Source organism: Paracoccidioides lutzii (assembly GCF_000150705.2).
Source record: "Paracoccidioides lutzii Pb01 unplaced genomic scaffold supercont2.37, whole genome shotgun sequence".
NCBI classification, from domain to species: Eukaryota; Fungi; Ascomycota; class Eurotiomycetes; order Onygenales; family Ajellomycetaceae; genus Paracoccidioides; species Paracoccidioides lutzii.
Genome location: NW_015440983.1, coordinates 141,814 through 156,739, shown reverse-complemented (window position 1 = coordinate 156,739; position 14,926 = coordinate 141,814). Strand labels below are relative to the sequence as shown.

At 42.8% G+C, this 14,926-nt stretch overlaps 6 protein-coding genes across 6 annotated transcripts; 2 read left to right on the top strand and 4 right to left on the bottom strand.

Annotated features, from left to right (window-relative positions):
- Positions 1–253: 253 nt before the first annotated feature.
- Positions 254–2,518, top strand: PAAG_08550 (ATP-dependent RNA helicase ROK1; the record flags this gene model as incomplete). Its single annotated transcript, XM_002789507.1, has 1 exon — positions 254–2,518. The coding sequence occupies one exon, from the start codon at positions 254–256 to the stop codon at positions 2,516–2,518; it is 2,265 nt and encodes a 754-aa protein (XP_002789553.1).
- A 110-nt stretch (positions 2,519–2,628) lies between these two features.
- PAAG_08549 (hypothetical protein) lies at positions 2,629–3,380 on the bottom strand (the record flags this gene model as incomplete). The annotated part of the gene is made up of 2 exons (XM_002789506.1): positions 2,629–3,087; positions 3,180–3,380. 2 exons carry the CDS (start codon positions 3,378–3,380, stop codon positions 2,629–2,631), a joined length of 660 nt encoding a protein of 219 aa, XP_002789552.1.
- A 486-nt stretch (positions 3,381–3,866) lies between these two features.
- On the bottom strand, positions 3,867–4,942 carry PAAG_08548 (rapid response to glucose protein; the record flags this gene model as incomplete). Its single annotated transcript, XM_002789505.2, has 2 exons — positions 3,867–4,606; positions 4,669–4,942. The coding sequence occupies 2 exons, from the start codon at positions 4,940–4,942 to the stop codon at positions 3,867–3,869; spliced, it is 1,014 nt and encodes a 337-aa protein (XP_002789551.1).
- Positions 4,943–5,499: 557 nt separating this feature from the next.
- On the bottom strand, positions 5,500–6,445 carry PAAG_08547 (hypothetical protein; the record flags this gene model as incomplete). Its single annotated transcript, XM_015846547.1, has 3 exons — positions 5,500–5,892; positions 6,030–6,266; positions 6,338–6,445. The coding sequence occupies 3 exons, from the start codon at positions 6,443–6,445 to the stop codon at positions 5,500–5,502; spliced, it is 738 nt and encodes a 245-aa protein (XP_015701211.1).
- A 303-nt stretch (positions 6,446–6,748) lies between these two features.
- On the top strand, positions 6,749–9,052 carry PAAG_08546 (nucleolar complex protein; the record flags this gene model as incomplete). Its single annotated transcript, XM_002789503.1, has 1 exon — positions 6,749–9,052. One exon carries the CDS (start codon positions 6,749–6,751, stop codon positions 9,050–9,052), a length of 2,304 nt encoding a protein of 767 aa, XP_002789549.1.
- Positions 9,053–9,315: 263 nt separating this feature from the next.
- On the bottom strand, positions 9,316–11,919 carry PAAG_08545 (molybdenum cofactor biosynthesis protein 1 A; the record flags this gene model as incomplete). The annotated part of the gene is made up of 2 exons (XM_002789502.2): positions 9,316–10,223; positions 10,533–11,919. 2 exons carry the CDS (start codon positions 11,917–11,919, stop codon positions 9,316–9,318), a joined length of 2,295 nt encoding a protein of 764 aa, XP_002789548.2.
- Between the last annotated feature and the right edge of the window lie 3,007 nt (positions 11,920–14,926).

Genomic DNA, 14,926 nt, shown 5'->3' with positions numbered 1-14,926 from the left:
TTCGTTTGTCTGGAGATAGCTAATCCATAAGAGTTTATCTGTAAATTTTGTTTATAACTGACTGAGTGACATTGAATGCAATGCTGGGTTTAATTCCATGTTGTTTGGAATAAACATCGGCTTTCGAAGCACAGACCACGTGACATTAGAGTTACTGAGGTTTTAAATTTCTTAAAATTAACCGTGGACATCGAAACAATTTACGAATACAATGCAGTTTTAATAAACGGTTAGAAGTGAGAAGGTACTGAAGATGGACGCTTTCAAGCTCCTCACCCGCTCAACAAAACTTAAAACGGGCTCTGCCTCTACAAAGCAACTTATATCAAACTCTTTACCGTCAGCTGGGGCAGCAAACTCACCCCAGCTATTTGCTGCCCGCAATGCATCATACCCTATAGAATCTGGCGACGAGCAAAATGAAAGGAAAGTAAGGAAACGGAAGAGAGGTTCGGATAGAGATGAAGTCTCTGCTGAAGCTGCTGTTGTAACTCCAGACTTTTTTGGTCCAGGCTCATCTGGGACTCATGGATTGTCTACCAGCGGAACAAGAAATGCAACGCAAGGGCAAAATGGGGGCTATAAGTTAGGCGGAAATATTATCGATGGGGATTTCCTCGAGGATACCGGTTTGGGTGAGGAAGCACGAAAGGCGATCCTGACAGTGCACAAGATCAAAGTGACAGATCTCCGAACACCCCCAACAGTGATTGAACGAGAGGATAAAAAGTCAAAAAAGAAAACGAAAAAGAAGCAAAAGCTAGAACCTACCCCAAATGATTTGAGCCGGAAACAGCAGCGGAAAGCCCTGAGAATGTATCCAGAACCACTTATGTCGTTCCAGCAGTTGAGAACGAGATATCAAATTTCTCGACGGCTCTTCGAGAACATTCTTAATCAAGGCTACAGCGCCCCTACTGAGGTACAACTTGGCGCTCTTCCACTGCTGCTGGGTGGTTGTCCTAGTTCGGCTTCGCGGAATCAAGTAAAAGGGGAGCAATCTTCCTCATTCGGACTTGAACCTGACCTTTTGGTTGTTGCTCCAACTGGTAGTGGGAAAACATTAGCTTTAATGATTCCGCTCATCAATAAAATAATACGACATCACCACCATAACGATTCCCAATCGAGAGAGTTGTTCGCCATTGTCTTGGCACCAACGAAGGAGCTTGTTTCCCAAATTGTTAACGAAGGTCGGAAGCTCATGTTGGGCACCGGGGTTAGGATTACAGCTATGCGGAAGAGGATGCGACTCGTGGAGTGCGTAGGAGGAGGTGAAGACCCCTCTGATGGAGAGAGCGTGAGCTCCGAAAGTGGCGGCGTTGGAGCCACAAAAGCAAAACAGTCCAGAGGAAACGACCCTATTACAAACAGCGATATTCTAGTTTCGACTCCCCCCTTGCTTGCGAATTCTCTTTCCGGTAATAAAAACCGCGATATAGCTCCTCTGTCTGCCGTCCAGAGTCTTGCCTTAGATGAAGCAGATGTACTTTTGGACCCGTTATTCCGCGAGCAGACCCTCGGTGTATGGCGGGCCTGCACTAACGCCCAATTACGAGTTGGGTTATGGTCTGCAACAATGGGCTCTAATATTGAGGAGCTGGTCAAATCAACTATTAGCGAACGGCAAAATTCTCTGGGGCTTGGGGACGAATCCTTCCTTGTTCGGTTGGTCGTTGGATTAAAAGATACTGCAATTCCCAATATTTCCCACAAACTCGTCTACGCAGCAACTGAACAAGGGAAGCTTCTGGGGTTGCGACAGCTGCTTCATCCAACAGGCGCAATCTCTGCGTCAGATATCCATCTACGTCCACCTTTTTTAGTATTTACGCAAACCATATCCAGAGCTGTGGCATTACATTCAGAATTGAAATATGACATCCCAGCTGAAGCGGGCGGACCGTCACGTATCGCCGTTCTCCATTCTGAACTCTCTGACTCGCAGAGGTCTGACGTTATGGCAGGCTTCCGCAAAGGCGAGATATGGATTCTCATCACCACCGATCTCCTTTCTCGCGGGGTGGATTTCCGCGGAATCAACGGCGTCGTGAACTACGATATACCCAATTCTAGCGCGGCATATATTCACCGCGTTGGAAGAACGGGCAGGGCTGGTCGTGAGGGTGGAGTGGGTGTCACCTTTTACACAAAGGAGGATATTCCTTACGTGAAGAATATCGCGAATGTTATCGCTGCAAATGAGAAATTACGGGGAGTCCCTAGTGATAAAGGGATCCAAAAATGGCTGCTAGATGCATTGCCCAATCTGTCCAAGAAGGACAAAAAAGATCTCAAACAGCATGGCGTGAAGGTTCGAAGGCCTGTGACAAAGGGAAAGCAGGATGAAAAGGATAAGCGAAAAACGAGGATCAGCACAAAGAGTGGATTTGAGAGGCGGATCGAACGGAACCGGAGAGACGCGGCTAAGGCAAGCCTGCGGCGGAAACAACAGGTACAGGTTGAAGGGGAAGGCTATGCAAATGATAATGAGTCTTGGGATGGGATTGAAGACTAAAATTACTTTCACCCTGCACGTATGAGTAACAATCTATAAACTCCAGGTTCCCAGCCAACTTCATATCTCCAGTTGAACTCCTACCCATAAGAACATAAATGATACCGATTTCACCCTCTCTTCTCCTTCTCCTGGTCTTCCATCTCTTTCCCACTCTCGTCCTCTGGCTTGACCATATGCCGCTCCAAATTTATCTCCACCACTTTCTTCTTCCTCCTAACACTCCCCTTCAACCCATCCCCATCCCAATCAAAATAAACCGCCCAAATACCCTCCTCTTCCTCTACTGCTGCAAATTCCTCGATATCATGTAGTGTCAATCCCATCTCATCCTCCGTCCAATCCCAGGGTCCGACAAAATGCTCGCGGCTCTGCGTCCGGTTACCGTATTTGAGCTCCAGTGTGTGTCTGTCAAGATATATCCAATTGAGCATGGGTGGGTCGGCAGATATAGTGCTGACAAGCCCTAGGGTAGGTTTGCGTTGGTCGTCTGGGTAGGCGATGTAGAAGGCTTCGGCAGTACGGCTGGGGATGGAACGGGACTCGGATGAGGGGGAATCGAGATAAATCTGATGGGAACATTTCAGCTTCCTGGACTACAGACAGATATTTTGCCTCACTTGCATACCATTACAAAACACCTAAAAAAGCCATCACATACCTTATTATCCCTTAACACCATTCTCCGCCCATAAAGCCCTCTCGCCGCATCAGAATTAGTGTCACAGAGGACATCGAGATAGAATTTCTCGAGGCGCTTTTCGTCTCCTTGCCGCTGGTTTGTTTTCCTCTGCTCGCTTACACCTTGGGAGACGCCGACAACGGTTGGGATTGCGGTTATTGTAAAAATACCAAGGACCATACTTGTCGTTCTTAAGTTCTCAGTGTTAAAATTCGTATGGTGATGGTATCAAAGCTGATATTTTATCTATTTTGATTGTTGCCCTCGGTATACGTTGTGGTATTGAGGTTTTATCAATTTGGTCATTTCCAGACTCTTAAAATGTGAATTTAGGAATATTTTTCATTCCTGGTTAATATCATTTTCCTTGATAGTTGGACGGGTGAAAAACAGGCAACATGCGGTGACGTCATACAGGCGCAGTTCCCCGGGTCACATTTTCAAAATTCCATCAAAACAAGCCAAGGGCACATTCTATATACATGTAGAGCATATGCAGGTACAGTTAGATAAAAATCCAAGGGAATGGTCTAATATATGCAGGTTTATACCTCTCTCTATTGGTTTCCTATCGCTAATTTAGTCAATTCGCTAATTCTATTCCAAACAAAACTCATCTAATCATTAATCAACTATCTCATAGCATCCTGCATTAGCTCTATACCACTATTGAATTCCTTCCTCCCTCCACCCCCATACAGCCCACCAACACCGCACCTCCAGCGCTTCCCCATCCATCTTCTCCCAGTCATCATACCCTATCTCCTCCCCTTCCTTTACTGCAGCCAACCCAACAGCATCCATGCGCCGCCTAAAGTCCTCCACCTGCGGCAAATAAGCATCTCTCAATGGCATCTCCACCACAGCCCTTGACCCACTGCCCGGATGCAACCGGCGCCGGATAGTCTGCACAAGCCACTGTGGGTGATCCGAGGAGTACAGCGGATCCGCAGCAAGGATAGCATCGTACCTTTCGCTATCGGATGGCTCCGACCGCAAGTCCATTTCTAACGACCAGTCCAGGACACCCGTTGTCGCAGTCGCGCCCGTACTGTCCAGGAGTTCTTTATTTAGCTCGACGTTGTGGGCGAGATTCGGTACGATGGCATCCAGATCAGTAAGGTGGATGAGGGCAAGGGAACCACAGATCGCGGCAAAGGAGAGACCCACGAGTCCAGTTCCGGCGCCTAGCTCCAGAGCGCGGAGAGGACGATTATTTTTTTGTCTAGATGAGTTGAGGAAAGAAGGAGGAATGAGAGTATGTAGGCGTTTGGCGAGCAGGTAGGACGAAACCCAAGTCTTCATGCCTAGGTTATCGGAGGTGAGGGACGGTTCATGTAAAGTGAGTTGAAAGGTTGTGTCTTGTGTTGTGGGGATGGTGAAAACGCGAGAGATAGCGGGCATTGCTTTTTTGGGGAGGATATAATTAGCAACGTTCTATATATGATATGACTGAGCATAGAGATACCTGTTCTTCCTGAGCGTTCGCAGAGGCGCGCGCTGGCCGCATCCCATATGGCTTCTCGGAGCTTGTCGGATTCGATCCATGATAGTGCGCTTGCAATGATGGATGTTAGGTACTGTGAGACGCCGGCTTGGAGGACTGTTGGTTGACCGTCCTTGATGTCATTGTCGAAGCTGCGTGGTCGGACAGCAAGCTGTTCGAGGGCTCGTAGAATATCTGTTGCAGCTGGCTTAGTGTAGAGTTGGGGGAGGTCAAACACTGGATAAATTCGGCTCATAGGAGCTATTAGTCCATTATATCTAGGCCATTACTACAAAGTATTAAAGGCATAACAAATAAGTTTCACCATGAAGCGGTTGTGAGCCACCAGACATTATCAGGATGTACTGGTATTGGGGCTGCTATATGCGAATTGGGGTTAGTTGCCCCAACTTGCTTGCTTAGTGCTGACAGGAGATACTGGGAAATTGGGAAATTAATAAAAAAAAACAAGAGAAGATGTCAAAGAATAGCGCTAAATAATGTCGTAATTTACAAAGTATCGTAATGTGGCGAAATATGTGTTGGATGTTCAAGTATTTAATCTAATGCCAAAGTAAAACGTGGGGGTAAAAAAGGAAAAAAAAAATGGAAGATATCGACTATGGAAGTGGTCCGTGCGTTGGCGGAAAGAGGAACCTATGAAAAAGAAGCAAACAATAATGGTTAATAATGGGGTATATGTGCAGTAAACTTCTGGAGTTAACCAAATTCTGGAAGTTAACCACAAATCATGCGCAACCCGATTGTATATAACGATAACATTACCTGCCCGCAAAGGGTGGGTGGGCGGTTTCAATTCAGCGTATCTTTAAAGCCCTGGTAGGCTTGTTCGATTTCAAAGGCCAGTTCTCTAGCCTGGTCCTCAGTGAGCTCCTCCGTCGCCCTCATCTGGTTGAGAGCAATGAGCCACTGAATTATTTTCCCTCTGTTTTCAAAGTCCTGATCGGTTACTTTGTTGACAGACTGTATAATTTCAGACAGCAGTGGGTGGAGGGCATCCTTGGACACCATGTTCAGTTTCAGAGCATCGAGGAATGTGATGAAGTTCTCTGTGGCTGCTAGGATCAGACTGCCAGATGCGCCCGTGTTTGCGTTGTTGGTGCCAGATGCAGCGTTGTGTGAGGGTTGCTCGACGGTAACCGGAAGTCCAATCCTGAGTCTCTCTGTCGCCCTGGGGCATTCCAGCTGCAAAGCAATTAGTTTTGACTGCTGTATCTGCAGTTGTAGGGTTGTGGGTGTGGGTGTGTTTGGGGGGGGGAAACCCGGGAACTAAAAACTTCAACAGGATAAACAGAAATAAACAGGTAAATAGATTCACATACCCCCCATTTCTGCTTAAATGTATCCAGATCAACGAACTCTCTAGCAACAGTTTCATCACTCAAGCTAGATTTGTACTGCTTCAATAACCGCGAACATGTTTCCGTATATTCAGATTCCGTAATCGCATCTTTGATATAAGCCTTCTCCAACCAGTCCAGTGTTAGGATGATGCTGTATATCTCCGCTAAGGATTCGTAGAGGTCCCTCTCAGCGGAGGTAGAGGATAGCTTGACTTCCTGGAGTCAATAGTTAACTTCTTGTCAGCGCGGCAAGAAAAATAAAAGAACCCAAGAACCTAAGCGCGTACCTCATCCAGATTAATTGAAGCAGACAGCGCCGTATTTGGGGTATAACTGTAAGGGGTGGGCGCATAGGATAGTGGGCGTTGCTGTTCCTGTGTTTGCTGTTGATTCATCTCGCGGTTTAAATAAACAGCTGCTTGTTTGCCTTTGTTCATTCCTTAAGTTCTTTAGTTGGCTGCTTTTTTGCAGAGAGTTAAAAAAGCCTGTTGGAGGAGCAGAATTAAGTAAGCACCTGTGTTTTCTGCCGCAAAAAGAAAAAACACAAAATTGAGTTTTCGGTGAGGAAAAGAAACGACAACAGACTACCATTTGTCTGGGTAGAGAGAGAAATACCAACAACAACGGGGTATGTAAACATATGCCATATATTTGTTCGCATTGGTTGGCTTACAAACTGAAAGCTCAGTCTCCCAACCATGGCAGGCTCTGCGAAAAAGGCCACTAAAAAGTTCGAGAAGAAGCATCTCAAGGACACAATCGAGCACCGCAAGGAATTCGCCAAGGTCAAGCAACGACACCGTCTGAAGGAAAAGAAACAACAGTCCACACGAATACATGGCCGAGCAGAAAGTGAGCAGGGTGAACAGATCCAGCAGAATGGTATTGGTGGTCGGAAATCTGCTGCAGACGAGCAGAAGAATGCATTTTCTGAGATGAACGTGGATGACTTCTTTGCTGGTGGATTTGATGTACCCGATGCTGCTCCTAAAATGAAAAATAAGCCCTCTAAAAAGGATGTTCCCCCGAAGATTGGGAAGAGGAAGCGGGCAGATGAGGTAGAGGGAAGAGAAGATGATCAGGAATTCTCGACACAGATCGATAACGAAGAAAATGACGGGCCACAGAGCGATGCAACCTCTGCAGGGAGTGACATTGGTGATTTAGACGCACATCTTGAACAGCTAGAAGCCCTAAAGGATAAAGACCCTGAATTCTATAAATATCTGAAGGAGAATGATGCGGAGCTACTGGAGTTTGGAGACCATTGGGATTTTGCTGAGATCGATGCACTTAGTGGTGGTGAAGAAGAAGAAGCCCACCCTGTGAAGAAAAAGAATAAAGCTAAGGCGTCCAAAGCAAGCCAAGATGACGATTCGAACGATACGATTACTTTGTCAATGGTTAAAAAATGGCAGAAATCAATGACGGAGCAGTATTCGTTAAGAGCAACACGACAGGCAGTCTTGGCATTCAGATCAGCCGCCTACATGAACGAGGAAGATTCAAAGGACCGGAAATACACCATTTCAGATACAAGTGTTTACCACCAAGTCTTTCTCACGGCCTTGGAATACGTCCCTAAAGTTTTAAATCACCATCTACCCATAAAAAAGACTACGAGTGGGAAAGTCAGAGTCTCTCTAGAGTCCAAGAAATTTAAAACGTTGACTCCCCTCATCAAGTCGCACGCATCATCCGTCCATCAACTTCTTACGAACCTGTCCGACGCAGCCGCCTTGAAGCTGACGTTGGCATCAATTGAGCCTATGCTTCCATATCTTCTTCCCTTTAGAAAACTCTTAAAAGCCATTCTCAAGACCGTTGTTGGCATCTGGTCCGATTCAGCCAGCACTGAAGCCACCCGAATCACAGCGTTTCTCATCGTCCGCCGCCTGATGGTAACTGGAGATTCTGGAATCCAATCTTCAGTTCTAAAGACAACCTATGAGGGAGTGGTTAAGGGTAGTAGAAATACCACCGTGCACACGCTCGCTGGCGTAAATCTTATCAAAAACTCTGCGGCTGAGATTTGGGGAATCGATCAGAATGTCTCCTATACAACGGGCTTTAGCTTTATCAGACAACTAGCGGTGCATCTACGAAGCAGCATCATTCGTCCATCAAAAGACTCCTACAAGACCATATACAACTGGCAGTACGTCCATTCCTTGGACTTTTGGTCGAGAGTTTTATCGTCTCACTGCGATTCAGTGGCGGAAACCACCGCCGGGAAGGCATCCCCTCTACGACCGCTTATCTACCCTGTCGTCCAGATCACCCTAGGTGCGATGCGCCTAATGCCAACAGCGCAATACTTCCCACTCCGCTTCCAACTTACTCGATTACTTCTCCGCATCTCCCTTGCAACAGGAACCTACATCCCCCTCGCAGCCGCACTTTTGGAGGTCCTCAATTCCGTCGAAATGAGAAAACCACCTAAATCCAGCGCCCTCCGCCCTCTCGATTTCGCCACGAGCATCCGTGCTCCAAAATCGTACCTACGAACCCGCGTTTACCAAGACGGCGTGGGCTTTGAAGTTGCAGAACTTTTCTCGGAATTCTTCGTTCTATGGGCCAAAAATATCTCGTTCCCGGAACTGTCGCTGCCCGTAATTGTCATGCTCAAGCGCTGGTTGAAGGAGGTATCTTCTCGCACGTCGGGAAACAAGAATACGAAGGTCAATCAAATGGTCGTTTTGCTTGTGCAGAAGCTTGAGGCGAATAGTCGCTGGATCGAGGAGCAGCGGTCAAAAGTGACATTCTCTCCAAGGGAACGAGCAGAGGTTGAAAGGTTCCTGAAGGATGTGGAGTGGGAAACTACGCCGTTGGGAGCATTCGTGAAAACGCAGAGGAGACAGAAGGACGAGCAGATCAAGTTGGTTGAGCGGAGTCGATTGGAGGATCGGAAGAAACGGGCGGCAGGTGGTGATGTGGAGATGGAGGATGTTGCTTCTGTGAGAAGTGAGGAGGATGAAAATGATGAGGATATGAAGGATTAATCTGGTAAAGTATAAGCGAGATAATCAGTGTGCGTTCCGTGTATCACATCTGGTACATAAATTTTGATTGTGCGTTCACTGACTTCCGGTTTGTGAAAAGGTAGAAACATTTTGTATTTAAGTTTTGAGGATATTTTCAACTGCTTTCTTAAATGAAGATTGGTTAATGTAAGGGTGAGGTCATACTATGTGCAGTGCCTCTCACAACGCACAGTTAACTTAGTGTACACAACGGGATCTAAATTGTCATCCACATAGCAATCCTAACTTTCCAATACCTTCCTCCGCTCCTGCCCCTCCCCCTCCCCTCCATCATCCACCTTAATCCCCAACTCCCAATCCCCACTCTTGCCGCCCCGCTTCCTCACCACTCTCGCCTCACCCACCACCATCCCCTTGTCCACCGCCTTGCACATATCATACACAGTTAGTGCCGCACCCATCACTCCCGTCATCGCTTCCATCTCGACCCCAGTACGTCCATGGCATGACACCGTCGCGGTAATCAGGATACTACCATAGGGGTAGGAGGAGGACTTAACTAAATCCTCAGTCGTTGTAACTGTTGGTGGTGACCCGCCATTAACAACGGAATTATTACGCTCTGGTTTCGCGGAAGATATCACATTCTCAGGCACGCAGGCTTGGATATCAACTTCGATGCCCGTTATACCAAGACCCGGATGAGCCAGTGGGATGATATCCGCCGTTTGCTTGGCAGCCATAATCCCCGCGATCCGCGCGACGGACAGCACATCGCCCTTCTTCGTATACCCGTCCGCCGTTGTGAGAAGGGAGTAGGGCTTTGGATTGGAGAAGGTGACACGGCACACTGCCGTGGCGACGCGGGTAGTTTCCGCCTTGTGAGAGATGGAGGTCATGTGGACCGTTTGGGATGGAGTGAGGTGCGGGAGGGACGGGTCTGAGGTTGTGGGTAGATCTGGGATTGAGGTTGATGGAGTTTTTGAAGACGGATTGGGTGTAGTTCGTAGATTGCTTGGTTCCATGGGTCGTTGAGTCGAATATAGACGGAAAGGGGCCCTAGAAGGCGAAGCGGTGGGGAGGAAATGCGTAGGGACTGTAGACCAGGGAGAACGCGCCAATAGCTTTCTTATGTGTACCATTCTTGGGATGTTTTGCATATCATTATCGAAAGGAATAGCAGGTTCATCTGGTGAAACCCCTTATTAGCACCGTTGAGTGATTACAGATGAGATATTCTCAAGCAAGGAATACAAAATGTGCAAATGATAAGCTCTCCATTGTATCATAAGAATAACACGGGTATGGTATTCAAAGAAACCAAAGACATTGAGCCAACATATGCAAATTCCACATACGTCTTCTATGAAAGTCTTGTTCCAAAAAGGAAAACGGAAAGAATCCAAAATGATCCAAAAATGGCACCCCCAAGAACGCCACATATCACCAAAAAGTTCTTTCTCAAATGGCTATATATATATATTAAAATCCTACCCACCAATCAAAATCATGGGCCTATTTTTCATATGCTTCAATTCTCCCATGCCAGCATGTTTTGCCTTCTTCCGCTTGACGGCCATACCTATGATATCAAGCAGGTCCAGTTCTCGCTGGTTGACAAATGCACCTTCTTGTTCAGTTCGACGAGCTCTTCGAGCGGACTCCAACAGACCGAGTGATTCCATCGCTTTGTCATCGATCGGTTCCCCGTTGTTCTCCTTTCGTATCATGTCTCTTAGCGAAACTTCAGCATTTCCAAATAAGCATACTTTCAAGTTCCCATCACTGGTAATGCGCAGGCGGTTACAAGTCCCGCAGAAGTTGTGAGTCATGCTCGTAATGAATCCGACACGCCCTCCAAATCCAGGCACACGGTATGTCTTGCTCGTATCGTTTTTGTGGTCTGCGACTTTCTCCAAGTTGGGATATTTCTCCCGAATGATGGAAAGCATTTCCTTGTAGGGTAGCATTTTCCCCTGACTCCATTTATTCCCATCGAACGGCATGTACTCGATGAACCTGACCTCGATCGGCTTTTCTCGCCCCAACTCAACAAAGGAGAGAAGTTCTCGATCGTTTAATCCGCGCATAACCACAGCGTTGATTTTCAGCTTTATCCCAGCACCAAGTCTATTCACTTCCAGGATTCGGTCGATGCTTTTCATGACGGCTTCAAATCCCTTCCGGCGGGTCATGATTTGGAATTGGAACGGGTCCAACGTATCCAAACTCAGGTTGACACCAGTCAAACCGGCTTCAATCATGCTATCTAGTTTGCGATGTAGTGAAATACCATTGGTGGTTAAACACAGCTCCCGCAAACCATCCCGCCGTAGGTTTCCTATCTGCTGCATCATGGAAACAATATCTTTTCGGACAGTTGGCTCGCCTCCTGTCAGGCGTATTTTAGTGACACCTTGAGAAACAAAAAGGGAGGACAGATATACAATTTCGGGAGTAGTGAGGAGGTGAGTCGGTGGCGAGAGGGGAACTCCTTCCTCCGGCATGCAGTAGAGGCACCGTAAGTTGCAGCGCTCCGTAATGCTAATGCGAAGGTAGTCATGCTGGCGGTTGAAGGTATCGGTCAAAAAGTCGGAGAATGGTTTTGCCTTCTTTAGAGCGGACAGCCGTGGAGAGGGGGATATGGGAAATGATGAAGGGGGAATATATGGCGGCTGCGATGGTAAGGGTATTGAAGATGGAGGTGTCAACGAAGACACTGCTTGACTGCCACTGTTTGAAATACTGCAAGATGCCGCAGAACTCTGGTAATGTCGCCGCCGTCGAGAGTGGGAGAGGCCGCGGGGAGCCGAGAGGAGACCCCGCATCTCGGCTGAGGGGGAGAGCAGGGCGGGAAAAGAGCGTCTATGAAGAAGCTCGGCCATTATATGAGTCGAGGGCATATCTTGCTATGCTAAGTCTAGCAGGTTCATGATGGAAGAATCTTGAGTGACAATGCAACAGTTTGCTGCTGGTCGTGCTGGATGTGGGTGGGATGTGGCCATAGATTGTTAAAAGTTGGAATGCCGCTGCTGTGGATGGTAGTTATCTACTCTTATATAAGCTAACTAGTTAATTGGCCCTAGGTAGTTTTTAAGGTTTCCACCCAAGCTAATTAGTAAGGCTCCTCCTTTACTGTTTGGAGCCTAGGCTTCCTATTATGGACTAGTGCACCACACAGAAGTATATAGCATCCCTGAGATAGGCTACCTGTACAACCACTTCGGATGTCCAACAGGTTATGAGCCTAGATATCTTGTTCTTTTTTTGAAGAGTCGTCTGCACACTACTTTTTCTTCTTCTTTTATCTGAGATATAAAATGTCTTGTGTGGACTGCATCATTGAATTGCAGCAAGAATCTGATAAAAGGTGACTGTTTTAAAAGCTTTTATCATAAAAAAAACATTGAAATAAGAGAAGATAACAGATGTTTTTAAGAATATTAACTGCAGAATTATTGAATATCTCTGCAAGCAACAATATGAATAGAGATGAATACAATATATCTATTTCTGAGTCTAGAGGAAAAACTGATCAAAAAGATAAAATAAATACAAATAAAAGTAATATGAATATAATACAAATGATGATAAAATATATGAAAATACAGAACATATAGATAAAAATACTCATACAAAGACTAGAAAAAAACTCAGATTCTTTGTCAAATACTACTAAAAATTCTATCAAAAATAGAGTTGATGAATTTCACAAAGATACAAAGATTAAATTGAAAAAAATATATATAATTATTCTTACTGAAGTTAATTATTTAAAATAAAAGAACTTTATTCTTATAAATGCTTATTTGATTCAAATAAAAGATATTTTTAATAAATAACAAACAGCATCTTTTATTATAGTTACTCTGAAAATTGAGCTTTAGAATAAGAAAATTAAACTTTTTTATATAAGAATCTTTTAATTTTTAAATGCAACTGTACATGACTATAAAATCACTGAATGAAAATTTTTATCTCACAGTAACTATATAAAAGAATCTTATTTAACACAATATTATATTTCATACAGAAGAATATTTTCAAATTATTAAAAAATTAATAGATTTATAGTTCAAAAATAATAATTTTTATATCTATTTTATAACTTTTTGAGAGCTAAAGATAAAACTTATATTTCTAGATAAAAATTAAGCTGAGAATATTTATTATAATCTATTTATTTTAGAACTAAAAGATTGATAATAAAAATTAGTTAGAATGAAATTGAATAATTTCTATATCATTAAGTAGAATCTTATTTAAAATCTGAATATTGATGAATTGATAAATTAATTAACTACTTATATTACTATCACTATAGCTCATTTTAACTCATCTGCTGTGAATATAATTATTGAATAATTTGATGAATGTCAATATTACTACTATAAGAATACAGAGCATATTATTAAATACTATTGATTTAAAAACTCAAATCTCACAAGCACTGAATAATAGAAACATAATAAAAAATATATTAAAATATTAAAAAATAAAGATAAAAATAAGATTAATAATAAAAATAAGAGTAAAGATAAAAATATAAAAAATTTACTTATAAGTTAGTTAATTCAAATATTATTTACAATAATTTCTTTAAATATTAAAGAACTTTTGAAAAGTTAGTTAGATTATAAGTAAGATAAGAAAAAAATTTGATTAATACAGTAAGTGAAAGATAAAATAAATTGATAAAGAAGATAAATATGATTAATTTAAGTAGAACAGTAGCTAGTTTATACAGTAACTAGTTGTAATAATGTAGAACAGATTTATATCTAATCTTTTTGATAGTATACACATTATAGACTAAGATAATTAGTAATTGCAACTATCTAGATAACAGTAAATAACTCTATAATTACTTTATATATAAATAACATATAAATATAGTAATTATCTAGTAACTTTATTAAGAAAAATAGTTTTATAAATAAAATTTTCTTTAAATTTATTTTTTAAACATTATATTAGTATTTACTCAGATAAATTATCTAGCTAGCAATTGAACATTTGTTCATCTGCACTTAAATTGAAGTTATAATATAATATTAAGATCAAATACTTTTCTTGCTTTTTTTAAAATAGATTTTTAGATGAAAAATTTCTGAAAATTCTTATCTACTTTTGTTTTTAAACCTCTGAGAAGACTGCTAAAAATGTTAAAAGCAGTTAGAGAGTCTAATAGTCTATAAAAATCAGACTAAGATATGATGACTCTGATTAAAAGAAATATGATATCAAAAAATCTTATATTAAAGAAATAATTCTTTGTAGTAATTGAAGAGAATTCAGATCAGATATATCAAAAGATTACTGATTTTATGAATGAGATAAGAGATATTTTATAAGAGGTTAGAGTAGAATAAGATGAGTAGAGAAAGCAAATGAGTGAACTTGACCAGCAAATGAACAGCTTAATAGAGAAATGAAACATATTATAACAGACTGTGAACTCTTTAGTTTCTCAAATCAGACTGATTGTGATGCTAAAGCTCTTTATACTAGCTTCTTATCCTCACACTGCTTACTATACTATTTATCAAAGCACTTTAAGATCAGATCCTCTAGGTTTTCATACTCACTTATTAAAGCACTTAATGTAATTGATAAGCAAGTTGACCACATAATTGAGTTGACTACTTTCCTCCTCACTATACAATAACAATACCTTTAAATTTTCAACTATAAAAAAAAACTAGCAAATTATATTATAAATTATTTTCTATATACTTAGAGCATGTATAGGCAATATGTTCAATAATTCTATATATACTATACTATGGTGCTGCATATTTTTGTGGTCATGACTTAGCAGTCTCAACTACCCTTTGCTTCTATTCATTGACCCTTCATATACAATTCAAGTCTTCTTTAATTCTTAAAGCA